Consider the following 27,967-nt stretch of genomic DNA (forward strand, 5'->3'; position numbering starts at 1 on the left):
GCCAGGGCCATCAGGATCAGGAAGGGGAGCCTGCCCTGAAGGTCTCGGCCCAGATACCCCAACCTGGCTGATGGGCACAGTGCTTATGCTGGGAGTGCCCCTGTCAACACTGGGGACAAACATGCCTCTGGCTGGGGCAGCTCCTCCCTCCCCTAGGGCAGGAGGCCTGAGCTGGCTCCATCCAGAACCGAAACACACAGAGCAGCTGAGAGACACACAGAGCAGCTGAGGAGTGACTTTATTGTCTTCTCCTTCGACAGCTTCGTCGTACACAGCTGGGCCCCCGAGGCCCTCACTGTCCCTGGGAACCAAGCCACGTGGGGTGAAGCTACTTTGAAACCTCACCCACAGTTCACACGTGGTGAAAGAGAAAATCTAGCAAAGTAAATCCAACAGCAACCCAAATTAACAGTATTAACTTCCTACCCCAAGTTGGCTCTCCCCCAGGCTCTGAGCCGGCTCAGGAAGGAGGCAGGAATGCATCCTCCACCCACATATCCCGTCTTCCGAGTGGCCCTGGAGCTGTGCGCAGTCCCTGTGGGCCTCCACCAGGCGGGATGAGACACACACAGGAGGGTCTGGGCCTGGGATGAACAAGAGCATCCTGAGGCTGAAGAAGCAGGCCCAGTGTGCCCAGACCACCCTGCTCTGCCTGAGAGGATGGGCTGGGTCCCAGCTGGCCCGGCCACCACCTAGTGACTGCTTGGGACAGTGGAGATGACAGGATGCCCCTTTGCCCTAGGCAGTCAGAAGTGGGGTACACACACACACTCCAGAAGCCACACTTGGCAGGAATTCTCAGTCTTCCGGCCCAGGGGAGGGTGCCAGCAGCCCTCAGGACGAGGCTGGGAGCAACTTCTCCAGGGCCTTCTTCTGCTTCTCAGTGGCCGCAGCCAGGGCCTCAGCCAGCTTCTCCTCAGGCATCATGTTGAGCACCTTGAGGGCAAAGAGGAGCTGGCACTTAGCCGTGCTCACAAACGCGTTGCTCAGGAAGTTGGGGAAGCCTCCGACTCTGTCCTTCTGGGTGTACAGCGGGACCCGCACGAGGCCCAGCACCTGCGCAGACAGGAGGTAGGGGTTGGGGCCAGGCCTGCCACACAATGGCACCCCCTGCAGGAGGGGCCTGGAAGCTATGAGGCCAGGGTACGAGCAGCCAGCCTTGCCAACGACTTAATGGGAGACCCAGGCAGGACCTGGCAGAAGCCAACCAGCTCCCTTGGAGCAACGCAGCCCCCTCCTCCCCAAGCAAGTGTGGAGGCTGACCCCATGCACTTCCCCCTGGTACCTAGGCCACCACCCGGGGTCCACACCCCATGCTTCCCGTCCACCCAACGAAGCCTGAACACCTGAAGTCCAGCCCTTCCAGACCACAAAACACAAATCCCAAGAGCCTTCACACCCCCCATGAGGTTCCCAAGTTTTACGACCCCCCGCTGTGCTCAAGTTTCAAGTTTTCCAACTCCCCAAGCAAGCCCCACTCCTCCCCCATCCCTTCCTCCCCACCGATCCCACTCCCCACTCCCAGGATTGGCAATGGCAGGCAGCAAGGCGGATGTAACACAGCCCTGAGGGAGCCCCAGCCCCGGCCCCCACCCCCGCCCCTCCTTTCCCGGCCCCCCAGCCCCAGACCCCTCTCCCCACCCCATTGCTGGAGACAGCGACACCCGTCCCAGCCCGGCCAGGGGACCCTCAGGAGACGTGTTACCCATCGGTGCCTTCCACGGGGCCAGAGCCAAACCCCGGGGCGGGGGGCGGGGCCCGGGCGGCGGCCCCACCTCCAGGCCGTGGTCGCGCGAGTGCACCGCGCTGATCTCCACGGCGTGCAGCTGCTCCAGCGTCAGCTGCCGTGCGTACAGGTGCGCCACGACGCGGTGTGGGCCCTCGGTCAGGTGCGAGCTCAGGTAGTCGGCCTCAGTGAGGCGCAGGCAGCCCAGGCCCAGGCCCAGCACCCGGTTCAGGCCGTCCTCCAGCGACCAGAAGCGCCGGTCCACGAAGCCCCCGGGGAAGCCCAGCAGCCCATCGAAACGCATCTGCATCTGCAAGGGAGCGCGGGTCAAAGCCGGGGGGGATCGTCAAACGCCCCCGCCCCGGCCCGCCCACGCCCGCTCCCGTCCTCACCAGCACCGAGAAGCGCATGGGGATGCGGCCGAAGAGCTGCCCAGGGTTGGCGGCGTACAGCATGGCGTGGCATGAGTGGCTCCAGCCCGGCCCCAGGCGCATCGCCTCCACCCGGCTGATCTGCTTCAGCTCTGGAACGGCCGCCGTCGACATCTTGGCACTGACCCCGTCCCCGTCGCTGCCACTTAAGAGCATGCGCGAGCCCGCCCCCGCCGCGCCTCGCCAATCCGCGGGCGGCCGCACCCCCGGGTCCCGTTACCCCACCAATCGCCGGCGCGCCCCGGGACCGAGCCCCTCGCAGCGCCGCCGCGCGTCGTCGAGAGGTGCAGCGAGCGGTGCGCAAAGGGCGGTGAGCGTCAGCCGTCACCCAATAATCGCACACCCCGGGCGGTGGCCCCGCCTCCGACGGGAGCGCCTAGTCGACTGGTCGGTGCCGTGGTGCCTCAAGGTTCCCACTGTGGGCGACGAACATCTTCCTTGGCGCCCCAAAGCAGACAGCCGAAAATCCCTGCGGTTTCTCCACCCTCGATGGCGCCGATCCCCCTTGCGCTCATCCGTTTCTCCCCAGGAGGCGGACCCGGCCCGCATGGCCCCGTGCATCAGCAATGGCGCCCTTGGCACGACCACACGAGCCAGAAATGCCCCGGAGCTTTGCTCCGCCAGAGCCACAGGACCCGAGCCCGGAGGGCGACAGCCTTCGCCTGCCACGCACGACAGCAGTCCTGACCTAGCCACCCTGCTGGCCAGCTCGATCCGGGCTTGAGTGCCCCAGTCCCCGAGTCCACGCTGGGTCAGGGCGGACTAGGAGCGCTGGGGCTCTGTAGACCCAGCTTGCTGAGCACAAAGTGACTTAAATTCCGGGGCTGGAGCTTTCCAGCATCCTCCATGCCAGGCACCCTGTGCCAGATACTGTTGGGGGAAGAGGGGTTTCCCCAATTTACGATGAGGAACTTGGAGCTCAGAGAGGGACAGAACTTGCCTACGTACACCCAGCAGCTGGTGACAGAGACAGGATCCCAATTCCACAAGAGCCTGAGGTACTTACCTTGTGTTTGTACTGGAGATGTGTCAGGCTCAGAAACATCAGAAACAGCCCGAGAGAGAGCGAGGTCCGCTGAACTCCATGATGGCAAGGCTCACCTCACCAGCAGCAGGGCCCAAGGCCACTTTCCTCCCCACCGGGGGAATGGATTTGCTAAGTACATGAACCACCTGCCTGCACTCACAGCATGGGTGCCCAGGGCTGGGGCACAGTCTCAGGAGAGCTGTGCAGTGAGGCCAAGCTCACTGGCACAGAGAAGGCTGCCTTGAGTGGAGCCAAGCAGGAGGAGAGAGGTAGGCAGAGGGTGGGCACTGGAAACTCACCTGTTAGGTCCATGGTGGTGTCAGATGTGGAGATAAGAACCCAGAGAGGGCACCTCTTGTCTCCTCCTATGGCCACCAGTGGGTCAGGGGCTACATGGGACAGCTGCAGGCAGCAGGGGAAGGCCAGATTCCAGGGTGAGCGACCATGTCAGAAGGCGAGAGGGCAGCAAGGGGAAGGGTCCTCCCACCCAAAGAGGGCCCCCACCCCTAGGCAGCCAAGCCCCGCCAGTGCCCAGGGCCTGTGGGACACAGGGGCACAGCAGGGGAGGCTCCCCTTGCTCCAGCCCCTCCCCAAGACCAGACATGAGAAAAAGTGCTGTCTGTTGGGAGGTAGATGGGGAGCCGATCTGGCCCATGCAAGCACCCGTCTGACACCCTGGGCACCCCTCTACCCACACTGGGATGGGGCCAGACCCAGGCATGTCAGAGCAGCTGCAGGGTCCATGGCTGGCAGCCTTCTCGGGGCAGGGACGGATGGGCCAGAACACGGGCTTCCCCTCCAGTCTCACAGTCTTCAGTCGAACAAGGACCATGGTGGCAGCTTGACCTGCGCCAAAGGAGTTGGGGCCCTGAGTGGTAGGCAGTGGTGTGGTGGGTGCCCTGGGGCACTGGCCACTCCCTGGGCCGGGGAGCAGGGGCCGTGCAGAGGCCCGGGGCTGGGCTCCAGCCTGCAAGCCCACAACCATGGGTGGCTAGACCTGCTCCCGCCATCCAGGCTCCACACGCCAGCCACAGGGCTCTAGCTCTGCTCCTCTGCTTGGAAACCTGTTCTTAAAACTCTGACTACCCCTTATAAAAACACTCCAGCATCCCCTACAAGCTCTTCAGTATCTATCCAGCACCCTTCACTCCAGCCAAGGGCTCTGTCCCCAGGGAACACAGCAGGCTCACTCCTGCCACCTGGAACATTCTTCCAGGGCCAGCTCCTCCTCAGCTCTCAGGGCTGCATAAGTCTCCTCAGAGAGGCCCACCCTGCCTTGTACGGTTTCATCTCACCACCACGCTCACTTTCTTCCTCATAGTAACCAAACCTGGCAGGATTCTGATTAGCTGCTGGGCATCTCACTGCCTGCAAGGCAGGGGCCTGGGGCCGGGGCCAGGCCCTCGGCTCTTCGACTGTTCCGCCTCCACTGACACACAGCAGGTACTTAGCAAACGCCTTGAAATAGTTGGGGCTAGAGATAGGGACGGGAGCGACAACTAACACACCTGGAGGCCCTGGACTCCCGCACCACCTGTTCTGGAGACAGCCCAACCTCGAGGGTGTGGCGTCCCTCCAACCAGACAACCAGCCCTGACAGGGATGGCTGGGAGCTGCCCGTTCTCATTAGCCCTCACCTTGCTCACTGCCCTGACGCCGGAGGGAAGCCGGGCAGAGGCCATGGACCTGCAGGGTGTGGGAGCCACCACCAACCACCTAGCGGCAAAACTCCGGGCCAGGATAACAGCCACACTCCCGAGGGCTGCACCCAGAGGAAGGAGCAGACAGGATATTGCTGCAGGATTTTATTACTATAAATATACAGTAAAAACGAACCGAAGGTGAGCCCATCTGAGCACATCAGACGGCAGCACATGGAAGTCCCAGCGGGCCACTCTGCGGCCCAAACTTCGCACAGAGCTCTGGTACCAGGACCGATGGTCAGAGGCTGGGGCTTTGGTCGGGGGGTTGGTGCAGGGTGTGTGCGCGCGTTGGGCGGGGAGAGGTGCGTGGGGCGGGGAGAGGTGTGTGGGTTGGGAGAGGTGCGTGGGTCGGGAGAGGTGCGTGGGAGATGCTCAGTCCCAGTACACACACATGCATGGGAACATGTGCATTGAGTATGTGCGTGTATGGTGAGAGCATGTGTGCATGTGTGAACGTGTGCACGTGAGCATGTGCAAGTGGGCGTGCATGTGTGAGCATGTATGGGTGAGAGCATGTGCGTGCGTGTGCACGAGCAGGAGGGGTGGCTGGCCTGGGTGTCCAGGGAGCTGGGTGTGGGGACCGTGCTATCCACTGCTGGGTCTCCCCCAAGTGCCCACTAGGCAGAGCTTGTGCTCAGAGCCACCGTGAGCCTCAGGGGAGGGCACTGAGCTGCCCCACGGCTGTCCTATCCGAAGGCCCGGCTTCAGGGCAGCCCTCCGGGGCCAGGGAGCAGCACACACCTTCCTGGCCCAGGGCTCTACTGGGACAGCTCCAGCCCTGGGTCACCAGGCCTAGGCACTCTCCCTTTGCACATTTGCTGCCCAGGAGGTTTACCTTAAAAAAAAAAAAAAAAAAAAAAAAACACACACACACAAACGGATGAGGTCGCCCAGAGGCCAAGCCTCCCGACTGGGACCCCACCCCCCAGTGTGCTGCTGGCTCCCTCCTCCCCAAGCCAGCCCTGCCATAGAAACCTGCTATAGAACCAATCAAAGAGATCTGCAAGGGGCCGGGTACGGTGGCTCACGCCTGGAATCCCAGCACTTTAGGAGGCCAAGGCGGGTGGATGACCTGAGGTCAGGAGTTTGAGACCAGCCTGACCAACATGGAGAAATCCCTTCTCTACTAAAAATACAAAAAAAGTAGCCGGGCGTGGTGGTACATGCCTGTAATCCCAGCTACTCAGGAGCCTGAGGCAGGACAATCACTAGAACCCAGGAGGCAGAGGTTGCGGTGACCTAAGATAGCGCCACTGCACTCCAGCCTGGACAGCAAGAGTAAAACTCTTTTTTTTTTTTTTTTTTGAGACGGAGTCTCACTCTGTCGCCCGGGCTGGAGTGCAGTGGCCGGATCTCAGCTCACTGCAAGCTCCGCCTCCCGGGTTCACGCCATTCTCCTGCCTCAGCCTCCCAAGTAGCTGGGACTACAGGCGCCCGCCACCTCACCCGGCTAGTTTTTTGTATTTTTTAGTAGAGACGGGGTTTCACAGTGTTAGCCAGGATGGTCTTGATCTCCTGACCTCGTGATCCGCCCGTCTCGGCCTCCCAAAGTGCTGGGATTACAGGCTTGAGCCACCGCGCCCGGCAAGAGTAAAACTCTCTCAAAAAAAAAAAAAGAAAAAAAAAAAAAACTGCAAGGGGACATTCCAGTGGCAAAGGGGAACGAGGAGGCCGCCAGGTCCTCCCTGGCAGTAGCCTGTCGAACAGAAGCCCCTGCACCTGGAGGGACCTGGTGATGCCACTAAAGCCAGCACCATGAGAAGGTGTGGAGCTTGGTGACAAGGTCACTGGATGCTGGAAGCCACTGTGTCTCCGCCCCTCGGTCAGGCCCAGCACCAGGCTGAGATACTAGCTGCCCAGGGCGGCACCCATGCACCCCAGGCCCCGAGCACTGAGGACCCCAGCAGAGATGCACCAGCGAGGGCACTGAGGCCACGCAAACACGGCAGAGGACAAAAAGCAGCGACAGCCAGGTCGCCACAGTGAGACACAGGGTGGGCGGACAGGCACTGTTTCCTTCACTGACCGTGCCTGGAACCCCCCATTGCCCCTGAACATCTGTGAAGACACTGCTTCAACCACCGGTAAAATCTCTTCTGCAGGTCTGCTGAGTTCTTGGGGCAGTGACCGCAGTGTTGCAGGAGCAGGCAGAGCCAGCACAGGCCACACGTGGGCAGCCCCAGCCGCTCAGCCCGCGGGACCCTGGGGAACCAGGGCTCTGAACGAGGCATGGAAAGCTGCTGTCCTTCATCTTGTACCAGTTACAAATATATCAACTGTAGAAAACGGAGACTTGGAGGGAACAGTCCACTGTGCTCTTTGATCAAAGGTCACCATGGCCCCTCGGAGCCTGGTGGCCACAGGGGGCATGCAGACAGGAGAGGCCAGCTAACACCGGGGTCTGGGGCAGCCCCTCGGCAAAGTCTGGGGAGCTGAGGGCTCCATGCTGCCAGCTCGGCCAGGCTCTCAGAGTGGGGTCAGCTCGGCGGTGCTGGGATCGGGGCTGGGGCCACCAAGTGGAGGCCAGGTGGGGCTGGTGGTGCCGAGGCCATGGGCCATCTCCATGGAGGTGGGCCATCCTGCAGGTGGGAGCAGAGGGAGGGGAGGAGGGTCACACTCGGATGCCTGGTCCCGCACCACCCGCTCCCACCCATCTGGAGCCCCCCAAGGATCTGGGCCATCCGGCACCCCCACTCCCGCCACCCGTGGCCAGAACAGCAGATTCACTCAGATGCGAGCACACCAAGGGCCGGAGGACTCCCCCGGCTGTGCCAAATACGCTGTGTCCCTCTCAGGACAGACGACCCCACATCCCCCGACACCGGCAGCAGAGCTGTAGCCCCGTGTCAGAATGCGCCACAGCACCGCGGCTACTGCCCTCTGGGTCTCCTGCCCTTGCCCTGGTTAGTTTCCTGGGATGTAACAGCCCTGTCATGCCAAGGTCCTTTGGCTGGGTTAGTGGAACTCGGTCAGCCCAGGGTGCAGGGGTGGGGAGCAGCCCTGGATGAGAACAAGCCTGTGCTCAGAGTGGCCCCCGGGTGGCTACTGCAAGGCAGAGAGAGGAGCCTCCCACAGAGCCCCAATACCCAGACTGGCCTGCACAATGCCACCAGGCACTGTCCCTGGATGGGTCTGGCGTCCCTGGAGCTTGGGCAACAGTGCTGGTGCGTAGCCTGGGACGGGGCCAGCATGGCCTCAGGGCTGCCCAATACCCAACCACCAGCCCTGACGCATGGCTCCCAGTAGACATGGCCCAGGCCCCACTCTCAGGTGAAGGGCGGCTTTTTCTGGGGGACTGCGACGAGAGCAGGGTTCTGAGGCTGTGAGCCCTGTTCTAGAACACACCGGCACTCCTGCCTCTGGAAGCTTGACCTAAATCCTAACATCCGCATAGCACCTTCCACCGACGCACAGGCCGGGCCCCTCTGAAAGGTGCTGTCGTTTCAATCTAGGGGTATGATGGCTCAGGAGAGGGGTCAACAGGGGGACTCGCTGGGCTCAAGAAGACAGAGGTTCGTGGGAATGCAGAGCGCAGTCAAAAGAAGCGAAGTTCTCCCTGGCCCGGCTCAAGTCCACCAAGGGGAAAGGGCCTCTTAGAGCCTGGACCCCCCGGCCAGGCACTTCCCAGCAGGCTGCACGGGCCTCGGCAGACCAGAGCTGCACGCAAGCATGTGTGCCAAGACCCTTCGGGAAGGCAGAGGGTCACCAATCCGTCTGCCTACATTTTGCTGGCACTCTTGGAGCTGCCTTCTCTCTCTCCCCCGTGTGTGTATTTTGTGTGTGTATTTTTTCTTGAGACATGGTCTCAAGCTGGAATGGGGGTATGTGTGTGTATTTTTTTTTTCTTGAGACAGGTCTCAGGCTGGAGTGAGCCTTGACCTCCCCAGCTCAGGCAATCCTCCCACCTCAGCCCCCCAAGTAGCTGGGACCACAGGCACGAGCTACCACGCCCAAGCCAATTTTTTATTTTTTATAGAGAGGGGGTCTGTGTTCCCACACTGATCTTGAATTCCTGGGCTCAAGTGATCTATCCCCTTGGTCTCCCAAAGTACTGGAATTCCAGGTGTGAACCACTGCCTGGACAGAGCGGCCTTCTGTAAAACTTTCACCTGGGCCACCGTGGTAGAGGGCACCTCTTGGGGGGGATGGGGAGGACCTCTTGGGGGGGAATGGGGAGTGCCAGCCTCACAGGGCCTTCTGTCACTCAGTGCTGGTGTTCTAGAAGGTTCCAGTACCGGGAGGGACAAGTGAGTCGGCAGCAATGGTGGGCTCATGGCACAAAGGCAGCCCACAAGGGACTCTCTGCCAGGCCCACGGTGACACCAGGCCCACGGTGGCCATGCTGACAAGGGAAGGAGGGAGCAGGGGAGCAGGTGGCTGTGTGAGCGGATGCCCTCAGGACAGGATACAAGATACTATCCCCTGAGCACCAGAGGGCCCCTCGAGGACAGACTGTCCAAGAGACGGGGACTGAGCTTGGAAACAGGTGATCCAGGGGCTCTCCCAAGCTGGGGCGCATTCTTTTCCCCATGAATTGTTACTTAAAGCCATGACCAGAACACGGAAGTGGACCTGCCGAGCGCCCTAACGCATCTGCTGCAGGACGGATGGGAACTCATGGTGGGACCACCCAGAACAAGGCCAGACCCAGGCCTGGGGCTCTCCCCTCGGGACACGTCGCCCCACATCTCCCTGGGGTTCCCTCCACGGTGCTGCCCTGATCGTTCAAGCTCCTGCCTCCTGCAGGGGACAGTGGCTCTGGCACTCCTGGGCTGGGACTGTTCCAGGGCCCCTCAAGGCTGGAAGAAGAGCCTGACTGGCTGCCTAGTCCAGATGGAGAGACCTCTGGCCCCAAAAGTCGGGACCCCCCGCCCCAGGAGGCCACTTTCTTGGGCAAAGGTGCAGCAGCCACTAGAGAGCTCTGGATTCGGAATCCAGGGCCCCTGGGAAGACAGATGCGGACGAAGACCCGAAAACCAGAAGGAACCCCGCCAGAGAGCAGGGAGGGCTCCTCTCTCCAAGGACGCGCGTCAGAGCCCCCGAAGCGCGTCTGGAAGGTCACGTACCGGCTTACTCGTCTATACCAACAGAGCAGGAATCGGGCCCCAGGGCTGCGCGGAGAGGGGGAGAGACAGACGGAAGCTCGGTTAGCAAGCGCGCAGCAGCCGGCACAGCCACCGCAAGGGCACCAGCTTGGGGACGGGGTCGAGGCCGTCTAGAAGCAAATGCTCTGCTGCAACCAGAGAACCACAAGGAGAACCACCGCTGGGAGGCAGAGCGCAGCCAGAATTCAATGCGGAGGAGCGCACTGGCCCTGCCCTCCCTCCCGCAGCTCCCACCGCCGCAGCCCAGGGAAGGGCGCATGAAGACCTGGCGGGCGCAGTCCACCTCTGGTTTCAGGAGTGAAGGCCCTGGGTGGGGGGCTGGGGCTGGACAGGACTGAGCCCAGGGAAACTCCAAGACACCAGGGCTCCGGGGTTCACTATCTCATGGGCCCTCCCATCTACAGAGACACCAGGGTTCATTGATGCCGCCCACCCCGCCAGGCAGCGGCTGCACCCCAATGAGAAACCACAGGCTCTTGCGTGTGTTCATGCCTTAAACACAGACACGGAGAGACAGTCAAGGGCTCTGACAAGTGAAAAAGCCATTGGAACAGAGGGGCCACCACACGGATTTAAAAACACACAGAAACCTGTGCTGACGAGGCTGACAGCCATGGAGATGGCGCCACACGGCCCCCAAAGGCAGATGCGCTCTCCGTGGCTCACAGCTGAGGCCATGCAGGCTGACCTGCTGGCATTCAGCAGCAGCCGACTCCAAGAGGGGGCCCGGGGACCAGGAGTTCACCTCAGCCTGCCCCGATGTAGACTCGGCCTCTCCTCTGCCACCTCCACAGATGACTGCTGCCTGCCCCCATCTGTGGACCTGAAGAAGGCCTGAGACCCTCCCCTGGGGGTGGGGCATGAGACTCGGAGTCCTGGCCTCATCTGTGTGGGCCAGTGTCGGCAGTGGCTGTCCTGATCCTTCCCAGGCATGGCCACATAGGGGAGGCGCAGCCTCTGAGATGCTGCCCCACAGGGCCACCCTGCAGGATCAGATGTCACGTTCATGGCTCCCAGAAGCTGAGGTCCTTCTCCTGGCCCCTCCCCAATCACCCCCCAAGTTTTTAATCAGAATGAAATATCTGAGGTCCTTGGAAAGACCTTACTTGAATTCTGTGTCACTTTAAGGTAAGCTGGGCCTAAACACGCCTTCTGCTGTGAGGTGTTGGGGGCAGGCTGCTGTGGCCGTCAGGGCACCAGAGGCAGTGCCTGCTCCCTGTGGCCTGTCATTCCCAGCCCGGGAGCACAGGCCACTCCTCAGCCAGTGTCCAGGGACACAAGAGCCCCTTTCCAACTAAAGCATGTCACAGCCACCCAGTGCCAGGCCCAGGTCACCGGGTGACTCGGGAGGACTGAGCAATGGTGGGCCCTGGGGCCAGAAAGGGGGTGAAGAGGCCTGGCAGCCGCAAGGGAGGAGCCCCGCCCGCTGCACCAGTGGCTCTGGGGTCATGTCTGAACGCACCACTGTAGCTGTTCGTCCCAGTTCCACAGCCACACACAGCTTCGCGGCAGGCGCTGAGACACAAGTCTGAGAGCCCCCACTTCCCTCCCGGTCTTTGGAGCTTGGGATGCGAAACTGAGGATCTTATCCTAGCAGAGCAGAACACGAAGGTGCTTAGCTGACCGGGCCTGGGCCCAAGCCTCTGGACAAGGTGAAAAGAGGAACCCTTTCTCCCCGTCTTGCTGCTCCCCGCTGGCGCCTGGTGCGCCCGCCTGTCCTCTGTGCCCTGGCCTGGGATGTGCTGCTGCATCAGGTGGCCTATGTCAGGCCTGGGGCAGGGTGACCCAGAAGACACGGCCCCTGCTCTCTGTGGCCCAGGGCCCCCACGACCCAGCACAGCATGTGGCACCTGCTCCTGCTCTGTCTGCAGCTCTCAGGCACTGCCAGGAGCTCACCTGGCACCCAGCACGGGGCCTGTGGACGCCTGATATGACCAGGGGTGGGGGAAGATGTGGTGATCCCAGAGGGGCTGGATGTGCCCTCCTGGCAGTGAGCAGGAGGCAGAAGGAAAAGGACCCTATACTCTCACAGGCAGCCTCTCTTGCCTCCTGTGGCCAAGGTGGCCCCGGGGAGGGAAGGGCTTGGGTACAGTTTCCGCTCCCAAGAGCCAGGCCCTGCACAAGGCTGCCTTGTGGCCGTGGCCCTGGTCCGCATCCTGCTTCAGGGTCAATGGCAGGGGCATGGCTTAGAGCCAGGGAGAGAACTGGGCTCCGATGGACCAGCCCTTGCTGCTATGCACCGACCATCAGAGCAGGGCCCCCTCCCCGGACACTGAGACAGGCACCCAGCCCCTCACCCCCAGACCCCAGTCCCTTTACCTGGCAGGTAGATGTCAGCAAGTGCACCTCGGCCACAGTGCTCAGGGCTGCTATCCTGCAGGACGTTCTCAATGGAAGGCGCTCGGGTCCCTGAAGGTGGAGGGCGAGGTCAGGGATCTATAGGCAGGGGCCAGGTCCTGGCAGGTCCCTCTGGGCAGGAGGCCCAGGGCCATCTCTCCTATCCAAGGGCTTTGTAGCCACCGTGGGGGCCCCAGGCTTGGGCTCCCAGCAGGACTCCACCGTGACCCCACCTGCTCTCCAGGGACCCCAAAGCCAGGGTTTCCCGTCTATTTCCCTCCTGTCCATCCCCCTGCATAGGGCTTTTTTTTCCCCTTTTCCACACTGTGTCCTGCATGTTCAGAGCATGAGGCTTTTTTGTTTTCATCATAGAAACATTACACATTCATGTTTCAAAACAAGGACTGAATGCTGGCAGGTGTTCCCTATCCCAGGCAGACGGCCCTGCAGGGTGAACAGCGCGGCCTGACCCTGTCACCCGTTCAGTCCCTCCCAGCCGGGATCCCAGTGCCACCGAGAGGGGCCTCTTGGCCAAGGGTTCCTGGGGCAGAAGAGGTGCTGGCCCAACGCCACCTGGAGCCCTAAGACCCCAGTGAGCCAGGGCTGCCTGGTCCCTGGATGCGGTTTGTACCCACGGAAGGAGGGGCTCACCTTGCTTTGGTGATGACGACTCATCAACCTCTTCTGTTATGAAACTCTAGAAAACAAAGCGGAAAGTGGCCTGGAGCTCGGAGAGTACCTCGGCCACCCCTCCAGGACAAGCTGCCATCAGGTATGGCCCTCCCGGGACCCACACAGCCGCTCCACCGGGGGTGCTGCATCCACACACCGAGGCTAAGGAGCCATGCAGCTCAGCAAGGGCCTAGAAGTGCGGGAGTGCCCAGGCGGGCAGTGGGATGGGGTCTGATTCCAGCGACAGAAGCTGGAGGAGGGCTGGCCAGGGCGGGCGCACAAAGCTTCCCTGGGGGGCCTCACCTCAGGGGAGCTGCTTTCCCGCAGGGCCAGCTCTGCGCCACCCAGTGGGGGAGGGGCGTCCACGTCCTCAGAGAACTTCTCCTCATCCTCTTCGTGGATGGGGGAAGACGGGGACCGCAAGGTGCTGGGGACAGAGGAGGGTGGGCAGGGGTGAGAGGAGAGCAACAAGGAAGGCTAACCCTGCCAAAGCCACACAGGGCACCTGGGGGCCTGCACACGCCTGCCAGAACCCACACAAGGACACTGCCTGGAGAAGAGCATCACCAGCCACGGGGACCACCCCAAACAGCCAGCGGGCAGCAGCAGCCCCACAGACCCGCCTGGCAGGCTCCCACACACTGGCACAGGCCGGGGTTTCCTTTTCTTTCTGAAGGAGGAGAAACCGCTGGTGGTTCCTGTGGAGGAGAAGCAGCAGGAGACAGAGGCCCCCTTTCCTCTGAGCTTTGGCGCTGCCTCCTCGTGGGCATGGAGGGTGCCCAGGACGGCCCTGCAGAATCCCGCCTTCCTGAAACTCTTCTACGAGAACCAGCAGGCCTGAGGCACGGAGTTCCCCTGGCAGCCGCCGCTCTATACACCTCAAGGCTCCAGGGGAACCACCAATGACCCGTGGCCCAGCCCAGGAGCCAGGCCCTCGGGAGGCTGTCGTATGAGTGATGGATGATGCAGGCATCGCCTGGAGAGCCACGCCCCGTGGCTTGTCAGGGCCAACAGCAAGAGCAGTGAGTGTGCCTGGGTCACTGTCAGGTCCCGAGTTTCGGATGCCCTGGCTGGTCACCAGTAGAGTGGGCCTATGTGGCTAGTCCCCCAGTGAAGTCCGGGAACCCAGAGGCTCAAAGGGCTCCCTTCAGCAGACACAGCACCGACCCCTGAGGTTTCCCGCTCCACAGTGTGTATGCTCCTGCACGCTGGTGTAGCCCCGGTGGGGGGGCCAAAGCCTCCGGCTGCCGGGAGGCCTTTCCTGCCTCGTCTGCTGCGTTCTTTGCTGTAATAAACTTTATCCACGAGTCTAACCTGATGTGGGGTCTCTGAGTCCTTCTTGGGGATCACCACAAGAAACACACAATCAAGTGATTTGAAACCACAAACACGCCTGCTCCACACACGTGGCACCACACCCCCTGCCATGCACCCAGCCTGGCTGCCACTCACCTGTCGGGGGCCTTGCTCTGCGGCCTGCCCTTCTGGCGGCTGCTGTCCAGGATGTGGTCAATAGCGGCGAGGGGACAGCTGGCTTGGGACAGGCCGTCCGAGATGCCTGAATAGGTGATTTCTTGATAAAGAGGGGCCGAGGGGATGGCCGGGGAGACAGCCCGGAGGCCGTTGAGCGCCTCAAGCAGCGAGATGGGCTCGTAGCCAGGTGGGACGCTGTCAGAGCTCTGTAGGGACAGGGTGCGTGAGGGGGCTCATGCCCAGGGACCACCTGCTCCCCAGACCCTCCTCCTGATGACCTCCTGTCCACTCTGTCCTTTGGGGGATTTAGACTCCCCCATCCTCAGAGGGTGGCCAAGAGCTCCCTGGCAGCACTGACGCACTCCCTGCCTCAGCCATCAGCTCCAGCACGGGGCCAGATGCCCAAACACCCATGCTGGTGCCCAGGATGATGGGCACGAGGGCATCTGCCAAGAGCCGCCCCAGCCCTGGCCTCCATCAGCCCCTTCCTGGCTTTCAGTCCCGCCTGGTCACAGGTGGAGAGTGAAGGGTTAGTGACAGACAGGAGCTGGGAGCGGGGGCAGAGCAAAGCCATGCCGGAGGCGAGAGACACGGTCGGGGTGTCCTGGACCAGGGAAAGCTGAGCTGTCGGGAGGTGTGCCCCGCCCAGGCCTCTGGGGGCTGGCCTGCTCCAGGCGATTCTAATGGGTGCCGTGGCTAAGAGCCACTGTTCTCCCCTCATTGGGAGCAGACAGAATCGACAGGGCTGAGGAAGAAGGAAAACGCCCAGGTTCCAGGGAACGGAAGTCAGACTGCAGGGGCCCCTGCTCTGTCCCCACAAAACCAGCTTGAGGGGTAAAACGCTAGTCAGTGCTCCCTTCAGGACAGCCGGGCCTGTCTGACCGCGCTTGCTGGAAGGAAGGGAAGGTGAAATGGGTGGGGGGTGCCTGGGGACCACGGGGAGTTGGGGGAGAAATGGGGGAGAGGGCACGGCCCAGGCCCTGAGCCTGGGATGCTTTTCTGGACCTCTGTGTCCCCCACATTTGCTCCCGTACCTGCCTCCAAGTTAAAGGTAAATCACTACACAGAAGCCCCTCACCCCTCTAGAAAGGAAAATGCGCTCTGGGTGGTTCCGGAGAGGCCTCCACCTCTCTACACCAAGGGCCGCAAGGTTTCGGCTGGGTGTGCCCGGGCCATAGAGGCTCCAGGTAGTCATGTGCTGGTCCCCCTGCCTGCTCCCTGGGGCACAGGAACAGCCCAAGAAAACCAAAGTCCTCAGCCCAAAGAGCTCGAACCCGCAGGGTGAAGGAGTGGGACGCGGGGCCGAGAAGCATGCGTGGGGCGCGATTGCAAACGCAGCAGCGACGTTAGTTCCGCCTGCAACGTCCATTCCACTGCCAGCAAGAAAAAAAAGGGAAACGGCACGGGGCCACGCAGGGCGGAGGCAAAGCTGAGGGGAGGGCGGCAGGGCCAGCGAGCCTGGCATTTCGCCCACAGACCGAGAGCTTTTCTGGTTCCACAAACTCCCTGAGCAGAGAGGCCGTGACCGGGAGAGCGGAGCTGAGGGGTTACACGAATCAGACGCTAGCCTGGGGCGGAAACCCTCTCCCCTACTTGTCATGGACTTAAAAATTAGGGCAGGGGCAAAAAAAATGTAGCCAGAGGACCAGACACTTACTGTTTCCCTTTTAGGTTTCTTGCTGGTCAGGGAGGCGGGGTGCGGCTTTGATTTTTTAAAGGGACACTGTCAAGATAAAAATCAAATGTTTTACAAGTACCACCCCCACGCGGCCCTGGAGTGGGCTGGACAGGTCTCTCTGACTGGCCGTCCTCTCGCCACACCGTGGCCCAGAACTTCAAAAGCTTCCAATGGACATGAATCTTGGGAACGTCCTAAGTGCGGGTTCTGACTCGGGCCTTGGGCAGGCTTTGTGTGTGCATCTCGGGAGCTCCCAGGAGCTGTGCTGCTGGAGTGGGGAGGCTGTGGAGCCCAATCTCATCCCGAGTGCCTGGCCCCTCGCAGTCTGGGTCACCTGGGCAACAGATTTGGCCAAGGTGGACGTGAGGGCAGCTGGACGCTCCCTAATGCGGGGTGGGTGCAGGGCAGGGATCCTGAAGCCACTGCGGTCAAAGTCCCCCAGCCAGTGCCCAGGCACTGGTGCTAACTCATCACAATGACGAATCCCTCAAGAGGACTGGGGAGAAGAGTCAGCCCGAGACCCACCCACCGCACCATCATCTTTAGGGACTCGCTGGACAGAACGCCCATGGTGGCTCTTTCTGGCACTATGTGGAAGGGGCTCTGACAGGAAGCTGGCAGGTGATGAGGAGCATTTGCTTTCGCTCCGTGCAGAGGGGAGGACGGCTCCCTGAGTGGGTGGAGGTCAGAGCTGCCTGGTCACACCTCGGACCCCGGCCGCCCTGCACTGTAGGGAAATCTCAGCTCAGGCTAAGAGGGACAAACACAGAGGGACCTACTGGGCCCTCAGCCACCAGGACACAAACGGGGAGGGGCAAAAACAAGTGATGATAAACCTAGCCATGCATGAGCATACATGTCTCCCTGCCTGAGAGGAAACCCTCTCAGAGGCAAATCCCTCAGGGGCTGCTTCTCTCGCCACCAAAAACCTGAGCGCACACAGCGTTTCCAAATCAAAGTCAACATCACAAGTGCGGAGGGCGTGGTGCCAGGAGCCCCACGATGGCAGGGACCTAGCGCGCCCGGGTTGACAGGGACCCCCAAGCCATGTTTCTCCTCTAGCTTTAGGACCATGTCAGATGTTAAAAGACAATCCCAAAATCTGGATTTTAAGGGAAATTCCAGACTTTTAAACATTGGCCCCATTTCAGAAACATTGCACCTACTGCCAGGGAGGCCCACAGGGCCCAGGTCAAGGCCCTGATCAAGGGAGCTTGCAAGGAGCCTTCAAGAGCAAAGGCGGTGTCTGTGAACGCCAGTCCTCGGGGCTCTGCTCCTCTTTTCTGTTTAGAGAGGTAGCAGGGCCTGGAAGAACCAATGGCTCCAAACAGCTGCAGCTAAGAGCCAAGAAAGGGACTCCATCTGACAATGCACGTGGCCAGTGGGGAGCAGGGGGCCTGAGACCCGGGCCCAGCCAGTCACTGTCCAACTACCCCATTCTGCTCCCCGCCCACCATAGCCCCTGCCACCCATCCCCGTCTCTGTCTCTGCCTGTGTCTCTCCACATCTGTCTCTTCCTATCTCTCTGTCTCTCCACAGCTCTCTTGCCGACTCTGTGTCCCTCCATATTTGTCTCTGTCTCTCCCTGTGTGTCTCTACCTCTCTCTCACCCCGTCCCTGTGTTTCTCTGTGCATCTCTCTCCATGTCTCTGTCTCTTTCCTTGGGTCCTTGAAGCCAGGGTTCCACCTGCTTGTGTGGCTGAAGCAGGGTCTGCCCTTAAGGTCCCCAGTGATGGAGCCTAGAGGGCCTGGAGCATGGGAGGAGGGTCACCAGCGTCCCTTGCATAGCAACTCATGAGGGAAAGAGCACGGCTCATTCACTAAAAACCACGGGCTAGCGGCGGTGGCTCAGGCCTGTAATCCCAGCACTTTGGGAGGCTGAGGCAGGACCAGCACTTGAGCCCAAGAGTTTGAGACCAGCCTGGGCAACATGGGGAAACCCCATCTTACTAAAAATACAAAACATGAGCTGGGCATGGTGGTGCACGCCTGTGGTCACAGCATCTTGGGAGGCTGTAGTGGGAGAAGTGCTTGAGGCTGGGAGGTCGAGGCTGCAGTGAGCTGAGATTGCACCACCTTGGGTGCACACCAGCCTTGGTGACAGAGGGAGACCCTGCCTTAAAAAGAAAAAAAAAAAAAAGCACCTGGAGACCTCGACTGCGCTCAGCCCCGTCGAAGGCTCTGGGTACTGACGGCAGCAGCACTCTTCCCAGCAGCGGCACCCCAGGGCCCAGCCTGGCCACCCCCTTCATGCCTCACGGTCACCCATGGGGGCCAAGCCTGCTCACTGGACAGATGAGAACACGGGGCTGCTGGCTGGACCGTCTGGGCCTCGGGCCTGGCCCAGGCACTCACACCCCTCTCGCGCCCGCCCATCCCGCAGGCAGGAGGCGGCACTTACAGAGTGCTCATCGTGCTCCAGGCTCTGGGCCAGGACAGGGCTGAAGGACACGGGGGACAGGGCTCCTGGCTTCTTCCGCACCGCCCGGATCTGCAGGAGGGCCCGGAAAGCTGCGGCAGAAGGAGGGCTCGGATCAGGCCCAGGAGACACACCCAGCCCCGAGGGGACCCTCGAAGCCCCAGGGACTGACACCTCCCCACCACAGGGGTCCCAGGGCAACCCCACTTTCACATCAGAACACACACAGTTTTTCCTTTTTTTTCAGTTTTAAAAGGGAGTTTAATAGGCAAGAAAAAATGGGGAAGAAAGAAAGAAGCTCCCCTGTACAGGGAGCGGGGCTCCAAAGACGAGAGACAGAATCCCCGCAAACACAGTATTCATGAAATGGCCCCGGACAGGAGACACAGCGAGGCCACGCAGTGCTGCCCACGGCGGGGCTCCAGACGGTGTTTCCAAGAGGCTGATGCCGAGACCCCCAAGGCGTCACACCCTTGAAGCTCCAGGCTGCACCTGAGACAGGATGTGACTGCAAATCAGCAGTCCTGGCTGAGCCCAGAGGAGCTCTTGGCTGCTGGACAGGATGGCAGGCAGGGACATCACACTGGGGAAGCCAAGGTGGGGATGTCATGCTGGGGAAACTAACGCAAGGACATCATGCTGAGGAAGCTGAGGTGGGGAGTCACGCTGGGGAAACTGAGGCAAGAACATCACACTGGGGAAGCTGAGGGGCACAGACAGCAGCCACTGGGAGCAGGGAAGATAAACCAGGACCTAGGATGCCCTGTCATCCCATAGTGCCAGTCCTGCTCACACAAGGGCCCCACAGCCTACTGCAGAACGTTCCTGAGACACCTTTAATGATGTACGCAGGCCAGGAAACCGAACCACCAAACCAAACTAACCACTCCAGCAAACCAAAACGGGAGAGCATCTGCGGTCAGCCCAGGGACAGGACCTCAGGCCGCCTCTCTGTTCATTTCTACTGAGAACAGCAGGCCCTGTCCTTGGCTTGGCCGTCTGTGAGGGGCAGCTCTACCGCCACCTCCTGGAGGCTCAAAGCCACATGGGGGCTCTGAACCACAGACCCCACACACCTGAAGATTCCACAGTTGGACTAGGGTCAGGGCACCCTCCCTGGAAAGCAGCCTTGCTGTATCTCCAGCCACACAGCATCCCTGAGGCTCAGTCCTCAACACTGCCTGCCTCCTAGGCACAGAGAACCTTCCCAGACAGCCCACCCCTGGCCCCACTTCCTGGTCCCCACCCCCACAACTCTGTGGCTTTCAGACAGCAGAGGCCGACAGACCACAGACAACCTGGGCCAGCCCTCCCTGCTACAGGATCTGCCACAGGCTGGAGGGCCAGCCTCTCCCTCCAGGCCCCAGCAGCCTCCTCACTTCCTCCTGGGATCTGCACACCTCTCGTGACCCCATGACCTGACTCGCACAGCCCCGCGCCCAGCTCGGACGTCTGCTGCTCTACTAAGTACATGTGTCCTGCAGCTGCGTAGGCAAATCCCCCCCACGCCCCAGTCCAGCTGCCAGGACCCAGGCCAGGGATCCCAGGATCCAGGGCAAGGGCCTGCCAGCAGGATGTGCATTTTAACCTGGTGGTTTTTTCACCCTGAGAACATTCAGGTGCCCTCTACTGCAAGACACTCAGAACGGGGCCCTACGCGACGGCTTTTCACTGAGGAAATGTCTGGAGTGCTGTAGAAAACGCAATTTAATTCCTTAGACAATTTTTTACGCAGTATACTTTGTTTTCACCTCACTATATATATATACATTTATACTTATATTTTGGAAACAGGGTCTTCCCTTGTCTCTCAGGCTGGGGTGCAGTGGTGGCACAATCACAGCTCACTGCAGCCTCAACCTCCCAGGCTCAATCGATCCTCCCGCCTCAGTCTTCCAAGTCACTGGGACTATAGCCAACACATCTGGCTAATTTTAAACTTTCTGTAGAGATGTGGTTTCACCATGTTGCCCAGGCTGGTCTTGAACTCTTGGGCTCAAGCAATCCTCCTGCCTCGGCCTCCCAAAGTGCTGGGATTATAGGTATCATCCGCAACCAACTTTACGCTAGAAATTTATCAAAATATTTTCTATTTTACCTTTAAAATAAAGATGTGAGCTTGGCATGGTAGCTCATGCCCATAATTCCAACACTTTAGGAGGCAGGAGGACCACTTAAGCCCTAGAGTATGAGACCAGCCTGGGCGACATAACAAGATCCTGTCTTCCACAAAAAAAATTTAGAAACAAGGCCGGGCCCTGCGGCTCTGCCTGTAATCCCAGCACTGTGGGAGGCCAAGGCAGGCAGATCACTTGAGGTCAGGAGCTTGAGATCAGCCTGGGCAACATGGTAAAACCTTGTCTCTACTAAAAATACACAAAATAGCCGGGCATGGTGACACATGCCTATAATCCCAGCTACTCAGGAGGCTGAGTCACAAGAATCATTTGAACCTGGGAGGCAGAGGTTACAGTAAGCCAAGATCCTGCCACTGTACTCCAGCCTGGGCAACAGAGTAAGACTCTGTCTCTAAATAAATAAATAAATAAATAAATGTAATTAATTAAAAACAAAAAACTAGGGCCTGGCGCAGTGGCTCACGCCTAATAATCCCAGCACTTTGGGAGGCCAAGGCAGGCAGATCACAAGGTCAGGAGTTCAAGACCAGCCTGACCAACATGGTAAAACCCCATTTCTACTAAAAATACAAAAATTAGCTGGGCGTGGTGGTGCAGAGCTGTAATCCCAACTACTCAGGAGGCTGAGGCAGGAGAATCGCTTGAACCCGGGAGGTGGTGGTTATAGTGAGCTGAGATTATGCCACTGCACTCCAGCCTGGGTGAAAGAGCGAGACTCTATCTCAAAAAAAAAAAAAAAAAAGCCAGGCATTGGGGCTCACACCTGTAACCCCAACACTTTGGAGGCTGAGGCAGGCAGATTACTTGAGGCCAGGAGTTCAAGACTAGCCTGGCCCACATGGCAAAATCCCATCACTACTAAAAGTAAAATATTAGCTGGCCGTGGGGACAGGTGCCTGCAATCCCATCTACTAGGGAGGCTGAGACAGGAGAATTGCTTGAACTCAGGAGGCAGAGGTTACAGTGAGCCAAGAACTCGCCACTGAACTCTAGCCTGGGTGACAGCATGAAACTTTTTCCAACAAAAATTGATAAAAATAAAACAAGAATAAAGATTTCATTCACTGATTACTTTTCGTTCATCTGCCCTGGAGCGCCTCTGTAGCCCTTTGTTCTGCAAGCCTTGCCTGGCTGGAGGCAGACGTGAAGATTTGAATGCCCCATGCTGGCGTCCCTGCCAGCTTTCATGGTGACTGACTCTGACAGCCAACACGCCCGTGTTCAGCACAGACTGGATAAATGACGACTCTTTTCTTTCTTAGCCAACAAAGGACCTGTGACCCCCTAGGCCACGACTACTGGGGAGTAGCCAGCCCCTAACTTCCAGAACCATCCATAGAACAGCCCGCCAGGGCACTCACGCAGCCGGCAGATGGGACAGTTGTTGGCCTGATAGCGCAGCGTGTCAGCGCAGGAGGTACAGAGGCACAGGTGGCGGCAGGGCAGGATCAGCGTGTCCCGTAGGTCGGACAGGCACACCACACACTCATTGCTGTTGTCACTGTTCTCGTCGTCCGAGGGCTGCGGAGACAAGGGCTTGTGGGTCAGCAGCCTCCCAAGGGCCAGCGTAGGGCTCCTGCTTCCTGTTCCCAGCTGTCCCACCCCACTCCACCCTGCCCCGGGGGCAGTCGACAAAGAGAAATCCAGAGTGGGGGGGAGGTTGCCCCATAGCGGAACCACCAGGCTCAAATCCAGTGCAAACTCAGCACCTGGCAGAGGGGGAGGGTCTATGCCCCTCACCCACCCAAATCATGAGAACATGGTCTCTTTCTGTTCTTCAGACCCAAAGAAAAAATGTGGAAGAGATGCACCTAAGAAACGCATCTTCCTGAGAGTCAGGGTACCCATATTATTTGGTTTAAGAAAACCAACTTAGGGCCAGGCGTGGTGGCTCACGCCTGTAATCCCAGCACTTTGGGAGGCCCAGGCGGGTGGATCACAACGTCAGGAGATGCAGACCATGGTGAAACCCCGTCTCTACTAAAAATACAAAAAAATTAGCCGGGCGTGGTGGCGGGCGCCTGTAGTCCCAGCTACTCGGCAGACTGAGGCAGGAGAATGGCGTGAACCCAGGAGGCAGAGCTTGCAGTGAGCTGAGATCACGCCACTGCACTCCAGCCTAGGCGACAGATTGAGATTCCACCTCAAAAAAAAAAAAAAAAGTTAGTATGTTAGAAATACTTTCATTAATGGCAGCTACCAGAAACCACATTAGCAACTGGACCAAGAGAAAGCCAAAAATCTAAACCAGTTACCCACAAACTAGGCCTGCGGCCTGCTTCTATAAATAAAATCTTATTGGAACATTGCCACACCCACTCATTTTCATACTGTCCCCGCTGCTCCTGTTGTAATGGCAGTGTGGAGTCGACGCAACAGAGACCATATGCCCGGGCAGCCGAAAACATTCCCTCTCTGGCCCTTTCTGCAAAGTCGACCGCCCCTTGTGTGAAACATGAATGCATTGACTGCCCTCGGCTGAGGCGAGGTCCGGCCAGGTGCTCTGCTCCCGCCACGTGGAGCTGCTCCAGTTGCGCTGGGCCCAGATGCCACAATGAAGCAGGCCTGTGAGACTTTCCAAGAGATGTTAAGAGGCAGGAGTTTCACTCATGGCAGTGTGCCTTTAAAAAAGTTCATCAGCCAGGTGCGGTGGCTCAGACCTGAGATCCCAGCACTTTGGGAGGCTGAGGCAGGCAGATCACTTTAGATCAGAAGTTCAAGACCAGCCTGGCCAACATAGTGAAACCCCATCTCTACTAAAAATACACAAATTAAAAATTAGGCCAGGTACGGTGGCTCACGCCTGTCATCCCAGCACTTTGGGAGGCCAAGGAGGGTGGATCACAAGGTCAGGAGATCGAGACCATCCTGGCCAACATGGGGAAACCCCATCTCTACTAAAATACAAAAAATGAGCCGGGTGAGGTGGCCCACGCCTGTGATCCCAGCTACTTGACTCGGGAGGCTGAGGCAGGGGAATCGCTTGAACCTGGGAGGCGGAGGCCACAGTGAGCCAGGATCTCCCTGCTGCATTCCAGCCTGGGCAGCAGACAGAGACTCTGACTCAAAAAACAAAAACAAAAACAAAAAAACTAATTTCATCCCCTGCTACGTTCCCTGGCTGGGGTACACCACTGCGTATTTGTCAGGCACCACGGCCGGTTCTATGGACATCTAGAAAGGGCATCCCTCCCCCAGGAGCTGCAGGGACGCGTTGTCCATGGGGAGGCGGGCGGGAGGCGGGCAGGAGCCGTGTGGCAGGGTGCCACACAGCTGAGCCTGGCGGGTGAGACACTGGCTCCCATTCCCGGGCTGCCTTGGGGAACCTGGATGGCAATTACGTAACAAGCCAGCGAATTTGCTGGAGAAAGGACAAAATGTTCCACAAACTGTTCGCTTTAAAAAAAAAAAAGTAGGCCGGGCGCGGTGGCTCAAGCCTGTAATCCCAGCACTTTGGGAGGCCGAGACGGGCGGATCACGAGGTCAGGAGATCGAGACCATCCTGGCTAACACGGTGAAACCCCGTCTCTACTAAAAAATACAAAAAACTAGCCGGGCGAGGTGGCGGGCGCCTGTAGTCCCAGCTACTCGGGAGGCTGAGGCAGGACAATGGCGTACACCCGGGAGGCGGAGCTTGCAGTGAGCTGAGGTCCCGCCACTGCACTCCAGCCTGGGCGACAGAGGGAGACTCTGTCTCAAAAAAAAAAAAAAAAAAAGTGGCACCTAGTGGTCTAGGACTCCAGAGGAAGGCACGGAAGGGAACTGGCAAGCATTGCTGTCCCCCGGCTGCTCCTGGTGTGGGCTTCTGTAATGGCAGAGGGAAACCTCACCCAGGTACACACCTTGGTCTCCTGGTTGTTCTTGTTCTCGATGCCATAGATCTCCTGCAGGAGGTAGCTGACTCGGTCCACCTGGAGAGCAGAGAAGGGCTCGCTGGGCCCTTGCCAACCGCCATATAAGGCTCCTCCACACCCACCTGGCCTAGCCCTGCCTGCAAGGTTCCAGGCCTCCATCCCAGAGGCCCGTCCAGCTCAACCCCTGGGGGCCAGGAAGGGGCAGGGAAAATCTGCTGCCTGCCCCCACCCAACCAGCAGCACCTGGAACAGGGCTGAAGCTGGTGGCTCTCCCCACCACTGGGGGCCTGAAGCCAACCCACAGGCCCAACCACCACCGCCTCACCACCCCCAACACCACTCGGTTCCACAGCCACCAGCCTCACAAGGACAGCAGGAGCCGACGCCTAAAGGCACCAGACAGCAGCCTAGGTGCCCACTGCTTTCCAGACCCTCCTTCCACAAGACATGAAAGCCTCTCTGGTTTCAAAGACACCAAAGCAATGTCTCCAAGCTGATTCTGTCCTGCCGCCCACTGGCAACCGAAAAGCCTCATACTGACCACACTGCAAAGCAGTCTGCGCTGCTGGGTTTCCCGCGAACCATGGGCCAGGAACACCCCTCCAGGGAGCCCAGAGCCTGCTGGCCAGCTCCCTCAACACGAGGCCCTGCCCACCACCGGGGTCTCCTATTCCCCTGGCACCTGCAGGGACCTGGACCTGCTAGAGGTTTTGCTCCACTTCTATTTGTGATCTACATTTTAAATAGAGACAGGGTCTCACTACATTGCCCAGGCTGGTCTCAAATCCCCAGGCTCAAGCAATCCTCCCGCTTCCACCTCCCATAGTGCTGGGATCCTAGGCATGAGCCACCGCACCTGCACAACCTATCATCCAAAAAGCCAACAGACGGCCGGGCACGGTGGCTCACACCTGTAATCCTAGCACTCCAGGAGGCCAAGGCTGGTGGATCACTTGAGGCCAGGAGTTCGAGACCAGCTTGGCCAACACGCCAAAACCTCATCTCTACAAAAAATACACAAATTAGCCAGGAATGGTGGCGTGTGCCTATAGTCCCAGCAACTTGGGATGCTGAGGCAAAAGAATTGCTTGAATCCAGCAGGTGGAGGTTGCAGTACACTGGGATCATGCCACTGCACTCCAGCCTGGGCGACAGACTGAGACTCCATCTCAAAAACACAGAACAAGACAAAACAAATTAACTGAGTGTGGTGGCGCACACCTGTAGTCCCAGCTACTTGGGAGGCTGAGGCACGAGAATCACTCGAACCTAGGAGGCAGAGGTTGAAGTGAGCTGAGATCACGCCACTGCATTCCAGCCTGGGCGACAGAGTGAGACTGTCTTGTCTCAATAAAATAAAATTAAAATTAAAATTAAATTAAATATAAAAAAATAAAAAGCTAACAAAAATCATGCCCAAGTGGTGGCTTGAAACAGGTCTTACGTGCTCCAGCAGTACACACAGGGTAACTGCTAGGCACAGCCTAGGACATCTCATTGCAAGATCTAACACTGCTGTTTAGGGAACCCCATCCTCTAAATTCTCAGCGCCTACACGTGAGGCCACCAGGAACAACACTTCCCAATACAGCATCCCAGGATTACTGACCCCAGAGAACAGATGGACTGCTCTATAGCTCCATTTATTCTAGGCTATTTTATCCTTCAAGTATTGATGAAGTCAAGCCAAGTATCTGTCCAATACTTCCTTGTAAGGAAGAGAAGGAGCTGCAAACTTTGTTTCTGGTCTCTTTCCTTCCTTTTCCATCCATCCATTCATTCGGCAAATATTTACTCAACACTATATTCCAGATACCATGGCCCAAACTGGACAGAACTCAGGGCCTGCAACAGTCCCTGCACGTGCTGGGCATGCAATACACATATGCTCACCCAAGACAGGGACCCAATGTCCCACAGCTTAGAGCTCTACAAGGAAGTCAGCAGGCTCTTGCACAGCCATCTTTTTTCTTTTTTGACAGACTCTTACTCTGTCACCCTGGCTGGAGTGCAGTGGTATGATCTCGGCTCACTGCAACCTCTACTGAGATTGTACAGGCATGTGTTACTACACCCGGTTAATTTTACTTTTAGTAGAGACAGGGTCTCACCATGCTGGCCAAGCTGGTATCAAACTCCTGGGGCTCAAGTGATCTGCCCACCTCGGCCTCCCTATGTGCTGGGATTACAGGCGTGAGTCACTGTGCCCAGCCCCTGCACAGTTATTTCAAAGGCAGCAAGGGTGGCCTAGGAAGACCAGTGCATGAAGAGTACTGAAGAGTGTGTGTGAGTATGTGTCTCTATGTGAGTAGGTGTGAGTGTATGTGTGTGTGTCTATGTGTGTCTATATGTGTGAGTGTGCCTATGTGAGTGTGAGTGTATGTGTGAGTGTATGTGTGTATGAGTGTGCCTATGTGAGTGTGTGTCTTTGTATACGTCCGTGATTGTGTGCCTATGTACATGTGTGCAAACGATCATGAGTGTATGTGTGTGTATGTGTGTCTGTATATGTGTGCGAGGGAATGTCTACGTATGAGCATGTGTATGAGTATGCATGTGAGTGCGTGTGTGAGTGTATGTGTATCAGTGTGTGCCTATGTGTGCGAAGTGAATGTGTGACTATGTATATGTGTGTATGTGTGTGTGTGAATGTGTATGTGGTCTGAGTATGTGAGTGACTGTGTATATGTACATGCGTCTATGTATGAATGTGTCGTGTGTGTATGAGTGTGTCTATGTACGTGTGTGTGACTCTGAGTGGGTGTATGAGTATGTGTGATTCTATGTGTGAGTGTATGTGTCTGTGTGTATGTGTGCGAGTGTGTGAATGTATATGTATGCGTGTCTATGTGTATGTGTCTACGTGAGTGTATGTGCATGAGTGTGTCTGTATGTGTGCAAGCAAATGTGTGTCTGAGTGTGTGAGTATATGTGCATGTGTACGTGTCTATGAGTATGTGTGCTGAGTGTGTGAATATATGTGCGTGTGTACGCGTGTATGTCTATGTATGAGTGTGTCTATGTATGGGTATATATGTCTATGAGTATATATATGATTGTGTATGTATGTGTGTCTATGTATGAGTATATGTGCATGTGTACGTGTGTGTCTATGTATGAGTGAGTATATGTGCGTGTGTTTGTGTCTATGTATGAGTGAGTATATGTGCGTGTGTTTGTGTGTGTCTATGTATGAGTATATGTGCGTGTGTTTGTGTGTGTCTATGCATGAGTATGTGTGTCTATGTATGAGTATGGTGTCTATGTATGAGTATGTATGGGATTGTGTGAGTCTTAATTCAAACGGGCAGTATTTCCTCTGATGACTTACGATTTGCTTCTGCTTTAAAGGCTTCACAGAGAAGCTGCCGTCCATGTGCTGCAGGGGAGAAAGACACAGAGGT

The 27,967-nt window shown here is 58.3% G+C and overlaps 2 protein-coding genes across 10 annotated transcripts in view; both read right to left on the minus strand.

The window, feature by feature from the left end:
* Nucleotides 1-219: 219 nt before the first annotated feature.
* Nucleotides 220-3,729, minus strand: NUDT16L1 (nudix hydrolase 16 like 1). 2 transcript variants are annotated; one of them, XM_033235866.1, is made up of 3 exons: nt 2,119-3,729; nt 1,706-2,036; nt 220-1,056 (listed from the first exon to the last, which is right to left on the minus strand). In XM_033235866.1, exons 1-3 carry the CDS (start codon nt 2,311-2,313, stop codon nt 962-964), a joined length of 621 nt encoding a protein of 206 aa, XP_033091757.1. In that variant the 5' UTR covers nt 2,314-3,729; the 3' UTR covers nt 220-961. The 2 variants fall into 2 exon arrangements, with proteins under 2 accessions (XP_033091757.1, XP_033091756.1); XM_033235865.1 differs by having other exon boundaries at nt 1,776-2,036; nt 2,119-2,324.
* Nucleotides 3,730-6,483: 2,754 nt separating this feature from the next.
* Nucleotides 6,484-27,967, minus strand: part of MGRN1 (mahogunin ring finger 1) — a 67,998-nt gene continuing 46,514 nt past the window's right edge. For 2 of the 8 annotated variants that reach the window (XM_033235871.1, XM_033235872.1), the window contains exons 8-18: nt 27,895-27,942; nt 24,552-24,620; nt 22,071-22,230; nt 18,554-18,663; nt 16,132-16,197; nt 14,454-14,680; nt 13,305-13,428; nt 12,981-13,026; nt 12,312-12,401; nt 9,954-9,998; nt 7,330-7,466 (exon numbers count right to left, since the gene is read on the minus strand). In XM_033235871.1, the coding sequence (XP_033091762.1) occupies nt 9,958-9,998; nt 12,312-12,401; nt 12,981-13,026; nt 13,305-13,428; nt 14,454-14,680; nt 16,132-16,197; nt 18,554-18,663; nt 22,071-22,230; nt 24,552-24,620; nt 27,895-27,942 (981 nt within the window). In that variant the 3' untranslated portion in view covers nt 7,330-7,466; nt 9,954-9,957. Of the gene's footprint in view, nt 7,467-9,953; nt 9,999-12,311; nt 12,402-12,980; nt 13,027-13,304; nt 13,429-14,453; nt 14,681-16,131; nt 16,198-18,553; nt 18,664-22,070; nt 22,231-24,551; nt 24,621-27,894; nt 27,943-27,967 lie in introns of all 8 variants that reach the window. The other 6 variants (XM_033235867.1, XM_033235868.1, XM_033235873.1 and 3 more) reach the window with 3 other exon arrangements.

Source organism: Trachypithecus francoisi, unplaced genomic scaffold (assembly GCF_009764315.1).
Source record: "Trachypithecus francoisi isolate TF-2019V2 unplaced genomic scaffold, Tfra_2.0 Lachesis_group15, whole genome shotgun sequence".
Lineage (NCBI taxonomy): Eukaryota > Metazoa > Chordata > Mammalia > Primates > Cercopithecidae > Trachypithecus > Trachypithecus francoisi.